Genomic DNA, 21,624 nt, shown 5'->3' with positions numbered 1-21,624 from the left:
AGGGGCCGCTACCTGCTACCCGCCGTCTGGTGGTTTTCAGACCAGGAGGTGCTGGCTGACGTCCGGGTCATCGTGGACCAGCTCAGCTACACCCCCCAGGACCCCCGGGAGCTTTGCGGGCGTGTGCTGACCACCTGCTACATGGCCAGTGAGAACTCGTCCCAGGAGACGTGTGACAGAGCCCGGGAGCTGGCCCGGCAGATCGGAAGGTAGAGGGGGTGGCCGGCACTGGGGGGCTGCTGCAGCGGGACCCGCGCCACCTGAGGCCCCGCCCAAGCCCACACTCATGCTTAGATGCGTGTCCAGGGTTGAGCAGGTTGCTACGGTCTCTCGTGAACCAGGTTTTAGGGAGACCATTTCCGTTCCACCCAGAGCCTAGCTGTGTCTGATTGCCACCCGTCCTTCCCTTCATCCTTGCATCCTAGGCGCCAGCCAGCAGGGCTCGTGGGCGCCCCCGTGTAGGAGCCCGGGACCCCGCTCACCACTCTGGGGAGTGTGCAGGCTCTGTGCTGGCCGCTACCCTCTCCCACCCAGCGGGCTTCCTGTACCTGGGGAAGGGGGAGGGGCGGCCTCTCTCCCGATGGGGCGCCTCGGTCCATTCGGGCTCTTCGTTTCTTCTGCCGCTTGGGGAACAGTGCAGAGCTGCCCGTTGCCTGTGCCGAGCTCAACTAAAGCCCCCAAGCCGTGCTGCTCCTGGCCGCGTCCCCCAAGGAGCTGAAAACGGGCTCAAACAGACATTTGTGCCCAGGCTCACGCAGTAGCCCGAGCGCAGAAGCAGCTCGAGCTGTTGGGTGACGGATGGATGAGTAAACGAGATGAGTTCTGGGCAGAGAATGGGGTATCTGTCAGCCTCAGAAAGGAAGGACCCTCTGACACCTGCTACCTCTTGACAACCCTGGAAAATGTGATGCTCGGTGAAATCCGCCAGGCGCTAAGCATCAGGGACCACGGGAATGCCCAGAATAGGCAACCCTACAGGGACAGAGAGCAGGGCGGGTGCAGACGGGCACCGGGCTCCCTGGGGCACAGGCGCGTTCTGGAACCGGATAGAGATGCTGGCTGCATAGCACCGTGAGCTCACCCCGAGCATGCGCTTTCACACAGCTGGAATGGTGAATCCGGGGTTACGTGTGTTTTACCACATGTGCACGCACACACCCGTGCACACCCACCCTGCCCTTTCCCCGGCAGCCACCACATCGGTCTCAACATCGACCCAGCGGTGAAGGCCGTCATGGGCATCTTCAGCCTGGTGACGGGTAAAAGGCCTCTGTTCGCGGTTCACGGAGGAAGCAGCAGGGAGAACCTGGCCCTGCAGAATGTGCAGGTGAGCCTCCCAGCCAGGCCCTTGTCCCCGCGCGGGAGCCGCAGGGAGCCCGGGGCCTCATGGACAAGGCTGAGGGTGTGCGTGCACCCGTGTGTGAGTGTGCAAGAACTAGAGGACGCAGGGTTGTCCAAGAGTGCTGCCTGGGTGGAAGCTTGTGTGCTTGCGTGTGAGTGCACAAGCGTGTGCGTTAGAGCTGGTGGGGGAGACGTGCACACGCAGGTGTGAGGGTTCTGCATCTTCAGGGAGTGGCTCCACACACCCCAGCTCTGGGGCTCCCGCAGGGGAGCCAGACCCTGGCTGGTTGGTGGAGGAAAAGAGGGACCCTGGGCTCCAGCTGCTGTGCGCTGTCCCATCTCTCTCCCTTTTCTTTTGGTCACAGCGGCCTTCCCTCCTCCAGAAACGCTGGCTGTGAAGGGGGTGCAAAAAGGGGCCGAGATTTCTTTGCAGCCCCATCCCGCCCGGAGCTCTCTCGGCTCCCCGGCTCCGGGTCCGTCTGTCTGGGATGCGGTGCCGCCCGCCACGCGTTCCTGAGTGTCGTGGCAGCGGTCAGGCCCGGAGGACCCTGCTTTCTCTGGACGCTAGAAATCTACGCTACTTGGAGCCCCTTTCCCTGGAGCTGTATGGGGGGCAGGGGCCAGTGTGCGTGTGTCCTCCCATGTCCAGCATAGGGTGACGTTTCCTGTCGTGTCCCCCAGGCTCGGCTAAGGATGGTCGTGGCCTATCTCTTCGCTCAGCTGAGCCTCTGGGCCCGGGGTGCTCACGGTGGACTGCTGGTGCTCGGATCGGCCAACGTGGATGAGAGGTGCGTGTGCCCGACTCCCGAGCACCCCAGATCTCCAAGGGTGCGTGCTCCCCAAGACGGTGTTTCCAGGCCCCCGCCCGTTCTCACTGCGTCTGCAAGACACACATTGTGAGGGTCACATCACCCCGCAGCACAGGCCACGTCATTACTTCAAACCTTCCCGATGACTCGGATGTGGAGACAGGTCAGCACCGTTTCCTTCTGGCTCCCCAGCCACCGGCCCGGCTCAGACCAGCTGCACCCGCCTTGGGGCTCTTCCTTTGCACTGGGTCTGGAATCTGTCTCCCCACCCCACCTCTCTTGGTTTCACCCATCTCTCTCCTGGGCAGTTCCTCTGCGTCCTAGGTCCTTGCTCTGTCCAATTTTCACTCCCAAGCAGATATCTCATCTCTGATGTGGATTTGAAATACTTTCTTGTATTGCTCACTGGTCGAAAAAACTCAGAGTCTCTCTATTGTTCTCTAGATAAATTTCAGCTGACTGTTAGGGTGAGCAGCGGAAGCTGGGAGGACTCCTCCAGCCTTGGTTTCTCCGTTTCTCTCCGGCGGGCCTTGTTAGCAGAGGGGGCCAAGAAATGTATCTGTCATTTATTCATCTATTCATCTGTGCATCAGTCCATCCATCCATCCGTCCATCCGTCCATCTGTCCATCCACCCACCTATCCATTCATCCATCTATCCGTCCATCCGTCCATCTGTCCATCCACCCACCCACCCATCCGTCCATCCATTGTCCCACTCACCCACCCATCTGTCCATCAGTCTGTCCACTCATCTGTCATCCATCCATCCATCTTTCTAGCTGTATCATGAGTGTCTTAAATCTTTCTAGGTCCTTGCACGTCTGCAAACGTGTTTTCTGTTAAATATTATTGTACTTTTGGATCCTATTTCCTACTTATGACAATTTGAAATTAGCACCCTTTAGCTGGTAAAAAATTCTCCCCATTCTCGTTCACATTTTGTCAATTTCCATTGCTTTTTTTGTTACCTCTGGTGTTTCTGTAAGGAAAGGATTTTTCAGGTGGGGTGTGACGGCTGGTGCATATCCCGAACCTGATGTAGTTGAGAATATTGGTGTGTTCTGTTTTGTTTGCTTTTGAACACGAGTTTGACTTGTCATGTTTGATACGGTGCCACTACCATAATTATTTTATTGCAATATTTCCCATCACAATTTTTATCCGTTGTCTTCTGGAATTTAATATTTAAGCAAAAAATAACAGTGATTTTTTTATTCCAGGGTGGGAATGGGCTTCTGGGTGCTTAAAGCCAGGCTAAAAGCTAGGCCTCTCTTACGGGGACATAGAAGTCTGTCTACAGCTGCAGAAACTTTTCAGTTGTGCTTCCCCTGTTGTCTTTGTTTCCTGTCCCCGCTGGGACGACTGTCCTCGCTGCGTCCCTGTCTACGATCCCTCCGTTGCTCACATACCGGGGTAGAGCCTCCAGTCTGAGTCTCTGCTGTGCTGGTTCTCGTTTAAATGTTACTTCTCATCCTAACTTTGGTTCCGTCGCGTTCTGATTTGCTCACTCAAGGAATTGATAAAACGTGTGCCCCATGTCAGGTGCTCTTCTTGATGCTGTGAAAAAAACAGCAAACTAATTCCCATTTTATTCTAGTGGAAGGAGACAGGTAATAGGAAAATTAATCACGTATGTAGGAAGTGGAAAGCGTACAGAGAAAACCAGGGTAGGCGCGGGGAGAGTTTGGGCATTTGGGCTTGTAAGTAGGGTGGCCAGGGAAGGCCTCTCTGAAAAGTTGGTTTGTAAAGGAGGAGGGGAAATGCAGCCAGGAGAACAGCCTGTGCAAATGTCCTGTGGTGAGAGCCCACCGGGACAGAGAGCGGTTGTCACCTGTCTGCAAGCCCCATCTTGTCCGAGGGAGGTCCCGGGAGCCCAGCTGGGACAGGTTGGAGGAGAGTGGTGGGTGAGGACCGCGGGTCGGCTCTTTCTAGAAGTTTCACCTGCAGGAGAGGGGAGGTGCAGGGTGGAAGCTGGCAGGAGCAGTGAGACAGGGGAAGGTGTTTTCTTAAGGTTTGATGAGAGAGGTCTAGCCGTTGCTGATGAGGAAGGGGGACGTGGGTGGACAGCTGCTGTGCCGTCACGAGGTGGGAGCGGGCGGCCAGGCGAGGGGCCGGCTTTATTGGGAGCCCAGCTAGTGTGTCCACGGAGCAGCAGGAGGCCGCAGAGCGGACGGCCCAGATGCGGGGGGGGGGGGGGGGGGTATAGGGTTGGGGCTGCGACTGCCCTCTCGAGGCAGGAAGCAGTCACCAGCCGAGCGGGGGTGCGGGGCGGGTGGTGGGCATTTGAGGGGAGTGGTGACGAGCGAGCGAGACAGGTCAGGGAACCAGGCGGGCAGCGCCAGCCCTAAGGACGCCCCGGAGGTGGGGTTGCACTTTGCAGCCAGCCGTGTCCAGCTGCATATGCGTGTGGAGCATGGGAGCCGGGCGAGGGTGGCAGAGAGAGAGGGACGCGGGAGCTGAGGAGCCGCAAGGAGAGGTGAGGAGGAGTGAGCACGCGGCAGAGGCCGGGTAAGCCACAGACTCCGCGTCCTGGTGCAGTGGAGCCTGCAGGAATGAGCCGTCACCCCGTGTCCCGTGATCCGCTGGGAGACGGACGAAGCATCGGGCCATACTCATGGCTGTGGTTGATTACAGCCAAAGGTTGTAGAGTGGAAGGCACATGGAGAAAACCAGGCCCAGGCTTCCAGAATCATCTCCCAGGGGAGCGTCACCAATGTGCTTCCTCCCCCGGCCACACCTGTGACAGCACGGAAGCATGTCAGAGACTCCGTGCCCAGGGGTTGCGCCGGGGGCTGGTCACATGGGCACCATCCCCCTGGCATGGACCAGGCTTTCACTCCCAGAAGGAGAGCAGTGCTTAGCACCAACCAGTTCACGCTGCCTGGGGGGTGGGGCCGGGGGACGGCAAGGCGTGCTTGGCTCCTGGTGTATTTTGGCATCACAGGGAGAACCGACAGGATTTGCTGGTGGACCAGACGTGGGGTGAGGATGCCCAGGCCAACCCGAGCCGCCAGAAGGACGGACTGGCGTTTGGCCAGATGTGGAGGCGCAGGAAGCGGGTGGGGAGCTCAGGGTCCAGTGCCGGGAACGTCGGCTTTGACACGTCTTCCAGGCACGCCCACGGAGGTGTGTGGTGGGCAGTCATACGGGGATTCTGGAGCCCCGGTGTGAGCCGCACCCCCAAATCTGGAAGTCTGCAGACGGCGAAATGCCATTTAAAGCTACGAGGGCAGCTGGGCCTGTGGGACTGAATGTTGACAGAGAAGGGAGTGGGTTGGGGGGCCCAGATTCCGATACGAGGAAGCTGCCGCTGAGCACCCAGCTGGTGCGCTTGGAACCAGGAGGACAGGCGCCCAGAGCCGGGCAGAGGGGCTGTTTCGGGGTGGCTGGTGCTTGTCACTCAGGTGGGGGGTGGGGAGCACTGGCGGCTTTTTACTGGAGAGGCCAGGGCAGGGAGCTGGCGGCGAAGCTCGAGAGAGAGCAGGAGGGGAGTGGACGCGGCCCCGAGAGGTTCGGCTTGGGGGGCAGGGGCACATGGGCCGAGGGAGGACAGGAAGGTGGCAGCCGTCAGGCGTTACCTGTGCTCACGGGAGTGGAGGGGGCCGGCTGTTGGAGCCCGTGAACCTGCCTGTTAGCGCACTGTCCCAGCCGAACATTGTCAGCTCCCGGTGCTTCTCGGAGCAGGCTGGAGGAGGCACACGGTGGGATGGAGCCCATCGTCCCCTCTGGCCAGCAGACCCTGTCCCCACTCAGCCGCCCCTTCAACAGGAGGGGGAGCGGTGGAGCGACCACCTCGGGGTGGATGGGAGGAGCCCCACTCAAGGCGGCACCAGGTTTGCCTGCTCCTCTGTTGGGTGCTCTGGGGGTCTTACGCCCGAGGCCCTGCTCTGTGGCAGGAGTCTGGAGGAGGAACGAGACCTGGGTCTTTCTCTCAAGCAGCAGGAGGTCAGTTGTGAGGGTGGAGGGGGCCCCATGCTCATGGGACAGGTGTGTTTTCAGCCAGACCGGGCGCCGGATATCAGGCAGAACGAGCAGCTGTTTTGGTGCTGGTGTCGAAGTGTGGGCTTGGGCGACACAGGCAGAGGCTGGGCCTTGGAAGGCCACCAGCAAGGGGGCTCAGGGACACATGGCGGGGTCGGGAATCACCTTGTGGGAGGGTGGGGGCGGTGGGGGGGCCTGGGGATGTGGTGGAGAACTGCTGTCCAGAGGTGGGTGTAGAGGGAGGCGTCCCCTGGACGGTGTGGGTAGCGAACGACCAGGGAGTCAGTGGCCCAAGCACAGTGTCCTTTCGCCATTCGGTACGAACCCAGTTCAGTATGGATCTCACTGGGCTAAACTCAAGTTGTTGGCAGGGCTGGTTCCTTCTGGAGCTCGGGGTCCCTCCCTCCCCCAGCAGAGCCTGCGGGGCAGCATCTCTACCTTCCTCCCGGCTCACAGCACCTTCCGGCCCTGCCGCCCACCTTCCTCCTAGACCCGTAAGGATGCTTGTGAGTGCATTTAGGGCCACCTGACAGTCCAGGATGAGAGCCTCACCTCGAGGTCTTCACCTTAATCCCATCTGCAGCCCCATTGGCCTTGGGGTCCCATGTTCACAGGTTCTGGGTAGAGGTTGTGGGTGTGTTCGGAGGCCACTCTTCAGCCCCCTGCAGGAGGTATCTGGGAGGAGGAACTCACAGGCATGGGGAGGTGGCCCGGCCACCATGGGCTCAGCCCTCAGCCCCCCATTCTGCCAGCCCTGGCCTTCAGACATGCTGCTCCCAGCTGGACGCCAGGCATTCCCAGGTCTGTCTCCCGGCTCCCACGCCTTCTGAGGAGTGCCAAATACCTCCCCTTGGTCATCTGCCGCCTCGGCCCCTTTGCGGACGGCTCCGGCTGTGCCAGGCGTGTCTGAGACCCTCCAGCTGGCCGAGCTCTGGCTGCGGGTGTTGACAAGGGCTCGGACCCCAGGCAGGATCTGCAGCCCCTCAGGTTAGCCATGTGGAAATCCTGTGTTCTCTCCCCATAGTCTCCTCGGCTACCTGACCAAATATGACTGCTCTAGTGCGGACATCAACCCCATCGGTGGCATCAGCAAGACGGACCTGAAGACCTTCGTCCAGTTCTGCCTGGAGCGCTTCCAGCTCCCTGCCCTGCAGGGGTGAGTGCCGCCCGCAAGACCACAGCTGCACCCAGCATCGGCCCCTTCCACAGCTCCCTCCTGCCTGTTGGAAACGGTCCCGCCCTTCAGCGGGCACTTGGGGTGCCGTGACCTGGCAGCCCCCTTCGCGTCAGTGCTCCCCTGGGCCCCCCAGGGACTTTGGGCGATGTCTTTAGACCTTGTAGGTGATGGTAGCAGTGTGCTCATGGCATCTAGTGGGTAGGTGCCCCTAGGTGGCCTGCATCGCCCAGGACGGCCCCACAAGAACACATGACCTGCCCGTGGGGTAGCCCCTGCCGTCAGTTCTTTCCCCAGGTCACAAAGCCCCCCGACATCCACGTCTGTCTCCCCAGGAAAGCCCAGCCCCAGCTCGGGGTTGACAGGGGCATTGCTGGAGACCAGTCGTTGCGCCTGGGACAGTTGGTTTGGGGGTTTCTCCCCACACTCACGAGCTCTGTAGTAGCCACCACGGCTAACCTCCGTGTGTCTTGGCCGCAGCATCCTGGCAGCACCAGCCACCGCAGAGCTGGAGCCCTTGACCGATGGACGGGTGTCCCAGACAGATGAGGTAGTGCTGGTGGCTTTGTCACCGTTCCCCATCTCCCTGCTTCCTCATGTCCATGCTGGGCTCTTTCATGGCCTCCTTTCTGCCCCAAGCAACCAGGGAGCCCAGGGTTCAGCGCCTGTCCCGCTGCTGACCTTGGACGTTTCGATTCGGCCTTCTTGAGGCTGACCCCCGGGCGGAGGGGTGAGTGGGGCAAGTCTCTTGCAGGTAGCAGGGGCGCGATCTCACAAGAATCACTCTTGACCCTGGCATCCCATGCTGGCTTGCAAGCGATGAGGGCCGGTCGGGGCCATAGGCTGGGGTGTGCAGCTTCCGTGGTCGAGGCTGGAGTGGCCGTGAGCCGTTGCAGAGTCTGTGACAACTGACCGTTCTGCCTCCAGCGCCTTTGGACACAGAGATTTACTTGTGCTCATCCCAAGAGTTTGTAGATTTAGTCTTGTATTTAAGGCCGCGACCTGGTGGGGGTAGTTTTGTGTGTGGTGTGAGGAAGGGATCCCACTTGGCCGTCTTGTTGAAGAGACAGCTCTCCCGCGGAGTGTCTCGCCATCCTGGTGGAAGTCAGTTGGCTGTAAGGGTGTGGATCCATCTCCAGACTGTTCCACTGACCTGTGTGTCCATCCCTGTCCCAGAACCGCACTCACTCAGTCACCGCAGCTTGGTGGGAAGTTTTGATATCGGCAAGTGGGCGTCCTCCCACTTTGTCACTCTCTCTCAACGTAATTTTGGCTGTTCTGGGCCCTCGGAATTTCCATATGAATTCTGAGATCAGGGTGTCATTTTCTGCCGCACACACGGCGCCACCTGGGATTTCCACGGCAGGTGCGCTGAGTCTGTAGCTCGATTTGGCAGGTGTTGCCCCCTGAGAACATGAGGTATTCTGAGCCCTGGACGTGGCATGTCACCGTCTTCGCTTCGGGCCTCTTACTGTCTCGACGTTTTGTAGCTTTCAGAGCGTGAGCGTGCACTTGTTTTGTTATTTATTTCTAAGCATGTTACCTTCTTTGTTCTCCCGTAAATGGAATTGTTTTCCAAGTTTCACTTTTGGGTGGTTCGCTGCCCATGTCTAGAAGCACCTGACTTTGCAGCTCCTTTCTGTCTTCTCTTTCTTGTCCCTGCCACATGTTCGAGGGTCAGTTTGCACTTCTCCCCATGTGGCATAAGGTGGAAAGTGAGGTCTTCTTTTTTAAAAAATTCCGCCCTTACCGCCACACCCCTGGGCCCCACACAGAGATGCCACGTCTTCATTTTCGCGTATCTCCAGGCACGTTCTAATTTTCCTCGTGATTTCTCTTCTCACCTGTCAGTTACTTGAGAGCGTGCAGTTTGATTCCCACATGTTCGTGAGTTCCTGAGATTTCCACCTGTCACTGAATTTGTGATCCTATTTCTTTATGGTCGGAGAGCAGACTTCTCCAGTGTTCTGAAATTCACGGAGGCCAGTTTTATGGCCTGTCATCTGGTCTGTCCTGCAGAATGTTTCGTGTGCCTCGAGGAGAATGTTTGCTCTGCAGTTGTGGGTGGAATGTTCTAGAGAGATCGGTTAGGTCTAGTCAGTTTGTAGGTTTCGAGTTTTCTCTCCCCTTGTTGGTTTTTTGGTCTAGTTTTGTGCATTATTGAAAGTGGGGTATTAAATCTCCAACTATTATTGTTGAAGCTAGGGAATTAAATGTTGCACTAGAAAATATTCACCTCACGCAGAGGAAAGCGGTAAAGGAGGTCCGTGGCATGACCCGCTAGGCACTGGGGCTCAGCAGTGAGCCAGCTGGGCCTGCCATTTTTATGTGAGGCCCTGGGACACACAAGCGGGAAGTAACCATGAGGGCCCCAGATGGCTCCTAGTGCTGCCCACACATTGACCCGGGTGACCCGAAGGTGGCCGTGTCCCTCCGATAGGGGTCAGGACAGGCCACCCCAAGGAGGTGACATTGGAGCTGAGGCCTGAGGGAAGGCCAGGGTGGGCAATGGGGAGTAGGGAGGAGGGCCTGGTCACAGGGGGTCCTGGTTGGAGGTGAGGGCCGTCCTGCCGTGCCGTGAAATGTCAGCGTCACCATCTGACTCTCTCATGTGGCTCTGGCTGTATATTCTGGGGCACAGTGGGAGCTGAGGGGGGATTAGAGCAAATACTGAGAAATGCAAAAGGGGCTTGTGTGAGCCTCAGTGTGAGGCTGGCTCTTTTGAGCCGGCCTGGGGCGTTCCGTGGCCAGTGTGACCCAGGTATCTGTGCTGAGCCGTCTGTCCTTAGGAACAGCGGGCTCCCTGGGGCGGGGAGCAGGGCCAGTCTGCAGGGGGGCCCTGCCTGGCCTTGGTCCTGGCTTCGGCCTCCTGGGCCTGCTGGAGCCAAACCCACCGGCTGGCACCTTAAACGAGAGGCCCGTACCTTCTCACCATTCTGGAGGCCCAGAGGCCGAAATCAGGTCGTCTACAGGCCACGCTCCTGGCGGGACACTCCAGGGGAGGGTCCTCTGTCCAGCTCCCCGGGGCTACCTGGGCTTCGGCCACGCCCCCCCACCCTGTCATCATGCAGTTTCTCCCCGGGCGTTCTGTTCCGTCTCGTATAAAAGCCCCCACATCCAGGGCCGTCTCATCTCAAGATCTTTCACTTAATTACATCCACAGAGACCTTTGTTTTCCCAAATAAACCCACAGTTTGCGGGTTCTGGGGTTTGGAGCATGGACAGAGCTCAGTCTGTCACAGCCCTCAAAACCAGGCTGGTCCTTTCTCCTAATGCCGGCTCCGTGGCACCAGGCGGTGAGGGGGAGTGAGCCCATGCTCCTGCTCGTGGCCCCGTGGGGACCTGCCCACCCCCAGGTCTCAGGTCCGTGGGCACTGGGGCTGCAAGCTGTCCTCCAGTGCTGGCCTGCTGCCTCTCCCTCTCCGCAGGGGGACATGGGCATGACGTACACGGAGCTGTCCGTCTACGGCAGGCTCCGGAAGATCGCCAAGGCCGGGCCCTACAGCATGTTCTGCAAGCTCGTCACCATGTGGAGAGACGTGTGTTCCCCGCGGCAGGTACGGCACGTGCGGCGCTCGGCAGAGGGGGCCACAGACACAGTGCCCGCGGGGGTAGTCTGGCTGCCAGGAGCGACTCGGTGCGCCCTGGCCTGGAACGGAGGCGCTCTGTCGCCCGCGACACAGCACCCCATCGTCGGCTCCTCCGACTGGGGCCCCTGCCTGCTGTCTGGCTCGCAGTCGGGCCCGTTGGGGCTCACACGGTGGTCCCCACAGAACCGCCTGGAAGCCTCATGCCGTGCGTCTTCCTGCGCACCCCGCTTGGGTCCGCTGACGCGGTGTCCTGGGGCGCTGGGGCGGGAACCCACGCGGGACGGCCCAGCCAGCCGCCCGGGCGCACATCCGTCCACCGCTGCCCTGGGGGAGGCTGGCGCGCAGGGCTGGTAGCTGTGCGGTGTGATGCGGGCCTCAGCCCCGCGTGTCCTCGCCCACCAGGTGGCCGACGGAGTGAGGCGCTTTTTCTCCAAGTACGCTGCGAACAGACACAAAATGACCACGCTCACACCCGCGTACCACGCGGAGAGCTACGGCCCCGACGACAACAGGTTCGACCTGCGGCCATTTCTGTACCGCGCCGGCTGGCCCTGGCAGTTCCGGTGCATAGAGGATGCGGTAAGTGGGGCGCAGGCGGCTCTTCCCCGTGTCCGGCGTCTGTGGGGGAAACACCGGCTCGCTTCCGCTGAGGACCGGAAAGCTTTCTGTTTGCGGCGATGGTGTTTACTGTCCTCATGTCCGCGAAGGGCCAAGTGTGTGCTCTTTGTGCCGTGTCACTCAGCGAGCAGCCGTGTGGATGCGGGGCCCGTTGCCGTCGCTTCCAGACAACTCCAGGATCCAGACAGGCTCTCGTCTCCTCATCCCCCCGGCTGCCCTTTCCTTTGCTAGTTAATAATACAGCGAAGGAAGGATTAGCAGGTTCAGTTTAGAAAAGCAAGTCCCGCCTTCCCTTCCCAAGGCCAAGGGCTGGAGCCAGGCCACGGGGCACGTGGGACCGCCCTTCCTGGGGCAGGTAGTCATAGGCCATGGGAGGGAAGCCGGCCAGTGGGGGGCCCTCGATACACTGACCGTGACAAGCTGGGACGCGTGCAGAGTTGCGCCGGCGATCACGGCGGGACGGATGGACGCTCCATCTGTCTGGTGGCCGAGGGAGGCGTCTCTGTAGATGACGTGGATCTGGGGGATGGACCCCGAGTCAGACTACACATCCGGGCCGTGGTTCTCGGGGGAGGGGTCACCCCCAGGGGCAGCAGGCCTTGTCTGGAGATATTCTCGGGGATGGCGTCTGGGGTGGGGTCTGTGTCATTGGCATCTGGTGGGCAGAGTGCGGGGACACTGCTGGTTTCCAGGGGTGCCCAGGACAGCCCACCTCCAGACGAGATATCAGTGAGAGGTGGGGCTTGGCTCCCTCACCCGCACTCAGCAATGGGTTCCCCCAAATCAGGAGTGGGGTTCGGAGGCCGTGCAGAGGTAGACCCCTCAGAAGACACACGTAGGCAGAGATACAATCTGCTGTGGTCTCTGCGTCTAGCAGGGACAGCCGTGATGTGCTGAGGCACGTCCTCCCAGACTTGACCAGTGCACATGCTCTGCATCCTTCCCGTGTCCTCAAGCATCGTGGGGACTGCCTCACGGGCTGCTCATCCAGTCCTGTGACCACCACCGTTGCTCGGTGCAAACCAGTGTGTTTTGACAGCATAGACATTCGCGTGTCTTGTCCGTCCAGGTTCTCCAGCTCGAGAGCAGAGGTCGTCAGGACCTGGATGGTGTTGACTGACGCCGGCTCCTCCCTGGAGGGCCCCTCCCGCAAGGGTCCCATATGTGAGGTGGGCCTCACCAGTGACCGTGAGCAGGGGCTCAGCCACCCCTGCCTGGAGCAGCGTGCCAGCATCTTGTTTCACATCTCACGGGACAGGGATCTGTTCATTCTCGGTCCTTACAAGTAGGCTCAAGTAAAGAGAATGTGATTTCTGGGAGCAGAGTCTATGTATGTGGTGGGTGGGGATGAGGAGCCTCCTCTTTCATCCCCTCCTAAGCCCCCCTCAGTTCCTAGGATCCTCTCTTGGGGGCTAAGCCCCAGGGGATCGCAGCCTCCCTGGTGCAGAGGGAAGCTGAGATGGGATTGGCCACACTCACAGTCCCCCCCACTGCTGGGGAGAGGGCACAGTCAGTTTGGGGTCTGTGCTGCTTTCCCTGCCCAAAAGCCTTACCAAAGAAAAGAAACTTGTAAGCGAGAAAAGAAATTTATTGGTTAACATGTGGGACAGTGCAGGGCTTGTGATGGCTTCAGGTCTGGCTGGATCCAGGGTATGCACATGTCCTTAGAACTTGGTTCTCTCCTCCCCCTGCCCTGCTCAGCTCCTCTGCCTCTTCATGCTCCACATTGGGGCACTACGGCCCCAGCCCTACGAAATCCCTGGTGTAAATCCAGCAGGAAATTAGTGTGTGTATTTTCCTGCTGGGTCACACGCCCATCCCCAAACCAGTTAGCTACAGCACAGGGGCCCCCACAGAGGACCAGGAGGTGTTAGAGAGGCATGGAGAGTGGGTGGTGGGTCCCCAGACAACACACAGCCTTCCTGTCTGAGGCGACCGTTCCCAGGGGTGCTGCCATGGGCTATGGGCCTGCAAAGCCTGTGGGTAGACCTTTCCCTCACCTTCCCACAGTGACAGCAAAAGGCCCGCTAAATATGAATCAGGCTGCGCCGAAGGTGTGGGCCCAAGCAGAGGGAGCGACACATCTCTCTCCTTCCCCAAAGGCTGCCCCCATAAGATGGTGTCCATTCCTGGAATCCAGGGCCCCCCGCAGACCCAGGAGCAAAACAGCCATTCATCCCCCCAGCCCCAGAGGCCCATTATTTCGTGACTTAAGCCAACCTGAAGACAACCTTTTACACAGGGAAGCAAAGCCATTTACTGCTCATTCCCAAAAAGCCTTGGCCTCAGAGACCCAGAAGCCCGTTGCTACGGTCTGAATGTCTGAGTCCCCCCAAAATCAGATGTTGAAATCCTAATCCCCAAGGTGATGGCGTGAGGAGGTGGGGCCTTGGGGAGGTGACCCCAGAGAGCAGGTTCCCGGCCTTATGAAAGAGGCCCCAGAGAGCCCCCTGCCAGGGCCTCACCGGAGCACGCCAGCACCCCGATCTCCGGCTTCCCAGCCCCAGAACCGTGGCTCATTCCCAGTGTTTCCGAGACACCGTCAGGGTGCTTTTCCTAAAGCCAAGAAGCAGTTTACTCTTGGAGGAAAATTCAGTGCTCCACCTGGGAGGGTCCAGAAATAAAGACCCAACAGTCAAAGCTCCTCTGTGAGCCGACATGGCCCTGGGGACGCCGAGGGCGGTCTCCCTCCTCGAAGGCTGGTTGCTGGCGGAGCCGACAGTGCAGACCCACAGACAGCTCTCCCTGACCCTGTCGGCGGCCCCCCAGCGTTGGCCCAGGGGGGTGGTGACAGACGAGATGTGAACGTGGGGTCCAGCAGCTGAGGCGGGGACCCTCGTGCCACTTCGCCCCCTGAGATGACCGTCAGCAAGGGGGACACAGTGCAGGCCTCATCACCCCACGGGTGTCCCGGGCAGGACGGTGCCCTCGCTGACTCCCTGGGGAGGGAGCAGGCACACCACATGACATCGTCAGGCCCCCCCCGGCTACAGGGTAGTGTCCCCCTAGTTACAGCGTATGTCCCCCCAGCTATAGAGTGGTGACCCCCAGTTATTGTTCCCAGTTATAGGGTAGTGTCCCCCCAGCTACAGGGCGGTGACCCAGTTTAAGACAGTGTCCCCCTCATTACAGGATAGTATCCCCCTGGTAATAGGGTTGTTCCCCCCAGCTACAGAATAGTGTCCCCCCAGTTATAGGGTAGAGTGCCTCATTATAGGGTAGTGTCCCCCCAGCTACGGGACGGTGACCCCCAGTTATGGGGTTGTCGCCAGAGCTCAGCTAATGAGAAGCCAGCAGCTTCCTGGCAGCCAAAAGTGTCTCTCTGAGGGATCCTGGCTGTCTTCAGACCAGGCACAGACAAGCCCCAACCTGTTTCTTGGAGAAGAGAATGAGGCCTCGTGGCAAACACAGAGCTGGCTCAGAATCTCAGGGACCTCCTTGTGTCCCGGGGACACTCCTGAGCCCCAAGACCCCCTAGAGCCTTTCTCCTCCCCTCCGGACGGTCCTGCAAGTTTTGACAACAAAAGCAATCTGAGGGGCCTCGGAAGACAAGGCTCATTGCACAAAGGGTTTATCGAAGCAGCCAGACTCGTGACTGGCTTCATGTTGTCCTTCCAGACAGAACTCCGTCAACAAAGATTCATTTCACTGGAATCCTAAAGACAAAACTAGAATTTTGGAAAACGTTGCATGTTGCATCCAGTGGGGTGAACCCCTTAGAAGTCTAGGAAGAAAACCTGTAGTAAGATCCTAGAACATGCCAGAAAAATGGGCAAAGCTGAAGGGACACCCCATTTCTTTTTTTTTTAATTTTATTATGTTAGTCACCATACCATACATCATTAGTTTTTGATGTAGTGCTCCATGATTCATTGTTCTCGTCTAATACCCAGTGCTCCACGCAGAACGTGCCCTCCTTAATACCCATCACCGGGCTAACCCATCCCCCTACACCCCTCCCCTCTAGAACCCTCAGTTTGTTTTTCAGAGTCCATAGTCTCTCATGGTTTGTCTCCCCCTCCGATCCCCCCCAGGACACCCCATTTCCAAGGGGCCAACCTACACCCAGAAGAATTTTAGCAGCATTACTTGTGCAAGACTGAAAACGAGCAGAATTTTAAGACAAAGGTTGAAACCACTGACTCTCCACGGTTGGCAAGTGTGACCCTACCAGCCCCCTGACGAGCTTTCCAAAGGGTGATTTGACAATAGGCTGAAAAGACCCAAAGATGTGCATTTCACATGGGAAGTCTGCTCCAGCAATTTGTCCACGGTTTCTATGTGAAGGGGAGGCTGTGACGGGACTTACCCTGCAGGTGCCTGACTTGGTTGGGGTGCTGCTGCTTGCTGACCGGGAGGCGTGACTTCTGCCAGGAGATCGTCGGGCCCACTTGGGAACTTGCCACCCGGCAGGGGGGCTGTCCTCTCTGTTCGGCAGGGCGGGTGCCACTCCCCTGCCCTGCCTCCTCACCCAGGGTTCCCTGGAGACCCCCGTGAGGGGTGCCCTCGGTTTCTGCCTCCCGATGAAATAAATGGCAGGGTTCACAGCGCTGTTGATGGAAGACAGGAAACATCATGGTGAATGAACCCTGAATCCTTGAGGAAGAACTTGGTACTGAATCGCTCAGGACAAAACTGTGGATTGTTTCTGCCTCTTGGTGTAGACAGAATGAGAGCCTGTATTCATTTTTTTTAAGTAGACCCCACGCCCAGCATGGAGCCCAACATGGGGCTTGAACTCAGGACCCTGAGATCGAGACCTGAGCTGAGATCAAGAGTCAGACGCTTAACCCATTGAGCCACCCAGACACCCCTTTGTGCATTTTTTAATGGTGGGTTTGGTTAGGTATTTATTTTAATGTGTGCGATACATACATAATAATATAATCAGCACAAGGAACCCATGACATTCTGTTGCTCAGAATGGAGCTAAGAGGGAAAAAAAGCAAGTTGATTTAAGGAAAAATATTAAATAGTAGTGCCCGTGGTCCCAAATGTGCAGCAGTGAGACCAGCAACACACACACACATCTGGGAAATGCCTGTCGAGGCAGCACGCAGCACGCAGGCGTGGAGTTCTCGGGACGAGCGCAGTGCACAGCGCCGGAGCGCAGCCCTGGCGCCCTCGGCATCTCTACCCGCAAATGAGCTTTCACTCCCAACTCGCCTTTCTGCGGGTCTTGGTGCTTTCATAGACACCAGGCGTGATCTGATGGCTTTCCCAGGCGGTTCAAGGTCCTGTTCTCATCCCCAGTGTGCCCTGGTGGTCCCCTGCGCAGTCCCTCTCTGGGACCCACTGCCGTCGGAGGGACGGAGAACCGGCTTCCCTTGGCCTCCGATGTTTAAGGAACTTTCTCCGCTTAATTGGATCTTTTTGTCCCTGGGGCCCCCGTAGGCACTAGAATCTAAACGTCTCACAATCTCATATCAGGAGAATGATGCACCTCTCATCCGGAAACTTTTTTAAAAGTAAATGAGCTTTCTATTTTAGAACAGTTTTAGGTTTGGGAGAAAAGGTGACAAGACCGTAAAGAGTTCCCGTAGCCCCCCTGCCGCTTCCCCCACTATTAATCTCTTGTTAGAATTAATAAGCTGGTACTGATGATTACTCATTACTAACCAAAGTCCATTAGTTTATTCGATTTCCTTAGTTTTTCCTCAGTGTCCCCCTCCTGTGCCAGGACCCCCCGTCCGTTTAGACATCCCGTCCCCTCAGGCTGCTTTCGGCTGCAACAGCTTCCCAGACTGTCCTTGTTCTTGATGACCTGGACAGTTCCGAGGCAGACGGGTCAGGCACGCCCTAGGACGCCCCTCAGTTGGGGTCTGTCCGGTGTGTGTGCCACAGTCAGACTGGGCTGTGGGCTTGGGAGGAGGACCCCAGGGTGAAGCGCCCTCCCACCCCAGCGCGTCGGGGCCCGAGCTCCCCACCTGACGCGTCCCCGTGACGCTGGCCTTGCTCACCTGGCGGGGTGCGCGTCAGGCCCCCACCACACCGTCACTCTCTCCCCTGCTGCGTACGCTGCGCCGTCGGGAAGGAAGTCGCTGAGCACCCACGCCTGTGAGTGGAGAGTCCACACACACTGCTCGGAACTCCTCCACCTGGAGATTCGGGTCTTCTCCCCCACTCGTTTCTTTATTCCACTAATTTATCTGTATCGGGGAACTTGTGAATACTTATACTTGGATCACAACCTGATTCTGTAGTCTGCATTTCGTTGCTCTAATTGTCCCAGCTCTGGTCACCGGGCGTCCTGTCGGCTGCCTCCAGGTCACTCCAACAGACCCGTCAGTGTGGATTCCTGGTTTCACGTGTTCTGACTTTCTGGCGCTTGAAGGTGCCCCAGGCTCATCTTGGGTATTTCCTGCTTCGATTCCAGAATCAGACGTCCACCCAGGAGCGGCTGGTCCCTTTCACTGGGGAATGGTATCAACAGCCCCGATCAGGTGCAGATGTCCCTGTTCTGGGGGTGTCATTTCTCTGGGGCCCTCTCGTGGACGAAGCCGGGAAACGGACAGCGTAGACCAATCCAGCATTTTTAAAATGCACGCGTACAGACTTAGTACTCATTTTCCTCTCCTTTCCTTTCATTTGAACCAAGACAAAATCAAACTTTGGTTTTATAGTAGCTGTCTAAACAGGAAATATAGTAGCATAATTCACCATATTAAGCCATGACGGGAAAACAACAGGTGGTCATATCTGCAAGACGCCGAGATGCTTATTTGGTGGAACAGAACACTGACTTACAATTTGAACGATAATAAGGAATAGAAGGAAACTCTTCAACCTGGAGATCCGATGTCACATGCGATGCAGTTAAAATCATTGCAGTTGAAATCAAATCAAGAGGTTAATGCTAATAGTGAAGGTGCTGAAGGACCCAAGCCTTGCTGTCTCTGGATTGTGGACTGGGTAGTGACCTTGTGGGCACCCCCTTCTTTTGCCCCTGGCCATGCCAAGGTCAGTCACCTTTGGACTTGCTGCAGGTCAGGCCGCCTGCTGCCCCACCGTGTACGGATTCATCCTCCCTACGTTTCTCAGACACCTGACGCACCACACCAGCCACGCATCCCGTCCAGCGCCTCACCCACGGCCGGGAGGTCTCCCCATCATGCTCCCCAGCTGGCTGGGGCCTCTGACTCTGTGTCGCCAGCAGACAGTGGGCGACCCTGCTCCAGACCCCGTCCCAGCTCTAGCTCGCTGACCCACTAGGGTCGCCGGGGAAGCAGGCTACGTGTCAGAGGGCAACGTGTAGGAGGTCCGTCAGGGGTGCCCCTGGGGAAAGGAAGGAACTTAAGAGGAGAGGAAGGAAGGAGGCTTGGCAGCAGGAGAGCTGGAATATTCTGCAGTCTCCATGGAGGCCACAGCTATGGGTAGGCAGCTCAGAAGCTGGGCAGCCCTTCAGCAACGCCTTGATTGGAGCAAGAGGGCCAGACCTCTACCCCCAGGGTCCCATGCAGGCTGCCTGGAGACGGGCATGACCTGGGGGGCGGCACTCTCCCCAACTGAGTCTGTGTGCCAGGGCCTGACAGCTGGGGGCTTTCAGCAGGTCAGGGAGACACCCCTTCATCCCGGGAGGATCTGGGCAGTACCCATGTGTGTGCACCTCAGGGTTGTACTTAATGAACTGAATCTTAAAGTCTGACCACCAGCACTTTCAAATAGGTGGAACGCCTCAGCCCGGTCATTCAGACACATTCTGGCGCCCCTTCCTGATCATTCCACTGCATTCAGAGTCACGCCTACTGTCTCATGGTTATTTTTCTTTCGTTTCCCATTATTTTTCAATGCAGTTCTTGATCCAATAAATTGATTCCATGAACCCCCAGTGGGTTACAGTCTGCACTTTGGAGAACACCCTCACATAGAATTCAAACTGCATTGTCCCCATGTGTCCCCTACTAGGCTACTAAGGGCAGGGTCTGACTTTGAAAACCCGGCATCCCTTACGCCCAGCTGTGTGGCACCCGGCAGAAGTCCCGTCAGCGTTTTAAAATCTAATCTAAGTTCCTAAATCTAATCTCATCTAAGTTCCTCAAATCTAATCTGAGAGCTCTTCCCCGTGCACACAGACAGAACATTTGGATAAAACGTGAGAGCCCACCGGGCGGGTCCCTGTGGTCACTGCGCTGAGTCCCACAGACAGCCCGACCACCAAGGCGGGGTCGCAGCGCCAGCGCCCAGGAACCGGGACGACCACGCGGCCTGGCTCCCTGGCGTCCACCCCGGCCACCTGCAGTCCACTGGCCGGAGACACTGGTCACACGTGTGCTTTCTTGGGGTCGTCCTGAGCAACCGGGAGACCCAGCTCGAACACACACGGACCCTTACGGGACGAGAAATAGTATATTTCTTAGGTTGATCCCGGGCCAAAGTCTTCGGTGAGGTCAGCTCTGCCTGGGTCGGCCCGCATGGGTCACCAGAGCTCGATCTCTCTCTCTCTCACTTCTCTTTTTATTTTCAAAAATGGAAGTGTAATTGACATACAAGGGCCTGTTGGTTTTGGGTGTGCATCAGAGTGATTCGATATCTCTACACATTATGGGACCTTAAGTTACTCGGGTATTACCGACTCTGTTCCCTGGGCTGTACTTTGCATCCCTGGGACTTGTGCCTCCGTTGGTCCCCTTCATGGTTCTGCCCACCCCGGGGAGCCACCCATGTGTTCTCTGTATTTGTGACTCAGTTTGTGTTTTGTGTTGTCTGTTTGGTCCCACCTACGAGTGAAATCAGACGGTATTTGTCTTTCTCTGTCCGACTTCATTCACTTGGCATCACTGACCCTGTAACATCGCAAGCGGCAAGATCTCGTTCTTTCCTACGGCTGAATGATACACCGTTGTGTGTTCACCACATCCTCAATGTTCAGCCATCGCTCCCATGGCCGGCTCTTGTGAGTGGTGCCTCCGCGAAACAGAGATGCTGAGACCTCTCTGGGTTGGGGTTTTCGTTTTCTTTGGATAAATACCCCAGAGTGGTGTTGCTGAGTCCCTCGGGTCTGCTTCCGACCCTTTTGTTTCCCTTCTTAGCGGTTACCACTACGTAAACTCACACGAGGCAGAGACCCCTCCTGATCTATTCGCAGGTCCATCCTCTTGCGCCAAAAAGAAGTTTATAGGACAGATGGTGCTCCCTGAGCATCTCAGGCATCTTCCGTGGCGTGGAGAGAACTGAACATCCGTGGACGAGCTTCGCCGAAGGGAGATGATCACAGGACCCGGTGAGCCTCCAGACCGGGGCGCCGGAGGCAGGGGACAGGGTGTCAGGGCTTCTGAAGGCCTCTGTCCCCGGCTCTTGCTTCTTCACTGTGTTGTTAGTAGTCGGCTATGCCCATGCCCTCTGCCGTCGTCTTTTTGAACTATTTATTTATTTGAGAGAGAGAGAGCGCCTGAGCGAGAGGGACAGAGGGAGATGGAGAGAGAATCTCAAGCAAGACTCCACACTGGCTGCAGAGCTGGACACGGGCCTGGATCCCACGACCCTGAGATCATGACCTGAGCTGAAACCAAGAGTCGGACGCTCCCCAGACTGAGCCCCACCCCCTGTGACGTGTTGGGGACACAGTGGTCAAGAACACCTGTGTGCCCACGACCTGAGTCTCCTGCACCTGGAGAGAGGCATGCCTCTCTGCTTCCCAGGTCCGGGCCTGCCGTCCGTGGGGACGACTGCAAACACGCCCCCGCTGCAGGGAAGTGCCCGCCCTGGCAGCCAGCACTCTCCTTTGCCTGCTCAGACGCCGGCATGGGCCGGAGCTCAGCGCCTGTGACCCCGGCCGAGCCTCGCCCGCCGCCCTTGCACCGCCGTCTGGGGCTCAGCGGGGATGCCACAGGCATGCGTTTGCAAGAGACACCACGAAGGTCCCCAGAGCGGAGCCTGTCCAAGAAGAGAGCTCAAACCCCAACCCATGGGGCTCCAGCATTGCCCCAGTTACAAAATGACCAGTCTGTACAGGCCCAGGGCTGCACCCACAACAGGTGGAGGCTTTGGGATGGGGAGGGGTATAGGACGGATGACAAATCAGGGGAGCTCTTGGCAGAGGGGATGCCCTTACCCACTCGGATATGCAGTTAATTTTCCGTTTTTCCTAAAGAGGGCACCAAACAGCAGAG

General features: G+C 57.9%; 1 protein-coding gene across 3 annotated transcripts in view; it reads left to right on the top strand.

Moving 5' to 3' along the window:
* NADSYN1 (NAD synthetase 1) overlaps positions 1-19,324 on the top strand; it is a 40,436-nt gene extending 21,112 nt beyond the window's left edge. Inside the window, exons 14-22 of one of the 3 annotated variants that reach the window (XM_088018066.1) lie at positions 41-209; positions 1,192-1,327; positions 2,023-2,129; positions 7,158-7,289; positions 7,788-7,857; positions 10,736-10,864; positions 11,300-11,476; positions 12,585-12,684; positions 15,550-19,324. In XM_088018066.1, coding sequence (XP_087874192.1) covers positions 41-209; positions 1,192-1,327; positions 2,023-2,129; positions 7,158-7,289; positions 7,788-7,857; positions 10,736-10,864; positions 11,300-11,476; positions 12,585-12,635 — 971 coding nt within the window. In that variant the 3' untranslated portion in view covers positions 12,636-12,684; positions 15,550-19,324. Of the gene's footprint in view, positions 1-40; positions 210-1,191; positions 1,328-2,022; positions 2,130-7,157; positions 7,290-7,787; positions 7,858-10,735; positions 10,865-11,299; positions 11,477-12,584; positions 12,835-15,549 lie in introns of those variants that run through there. The other 2 variants (XM_088018065.1, XM_088018067.1) reach the window with 2 other exon arrangements.
* Positions 19,325-21,624: the final 2,300 nt, after the last annotated feature.

This window comes from Eumetopias jubatus, unplaced genomic scaffold (genome assembly GCF_037043125.1).
Source record: "Eumetopias jubatus isolate StellerSeaLion01/CBP00866 unplaced genomic scaffold, mEumJub1_p1.0 scaffold_13, whole genome shotgun sequence".
NCBI classification, from domain to species: Eukaryota; Metazoa; Chordata; class Mammalia; order Carnivora; family Otariidae; genus Eumetopias; species Eumetopias jubatus.
The sequence above is the reverse complement of the archived record's forward strand: the minus strand, read 5'-3'. Positions and strand labels throughout refer to the sequence as shown.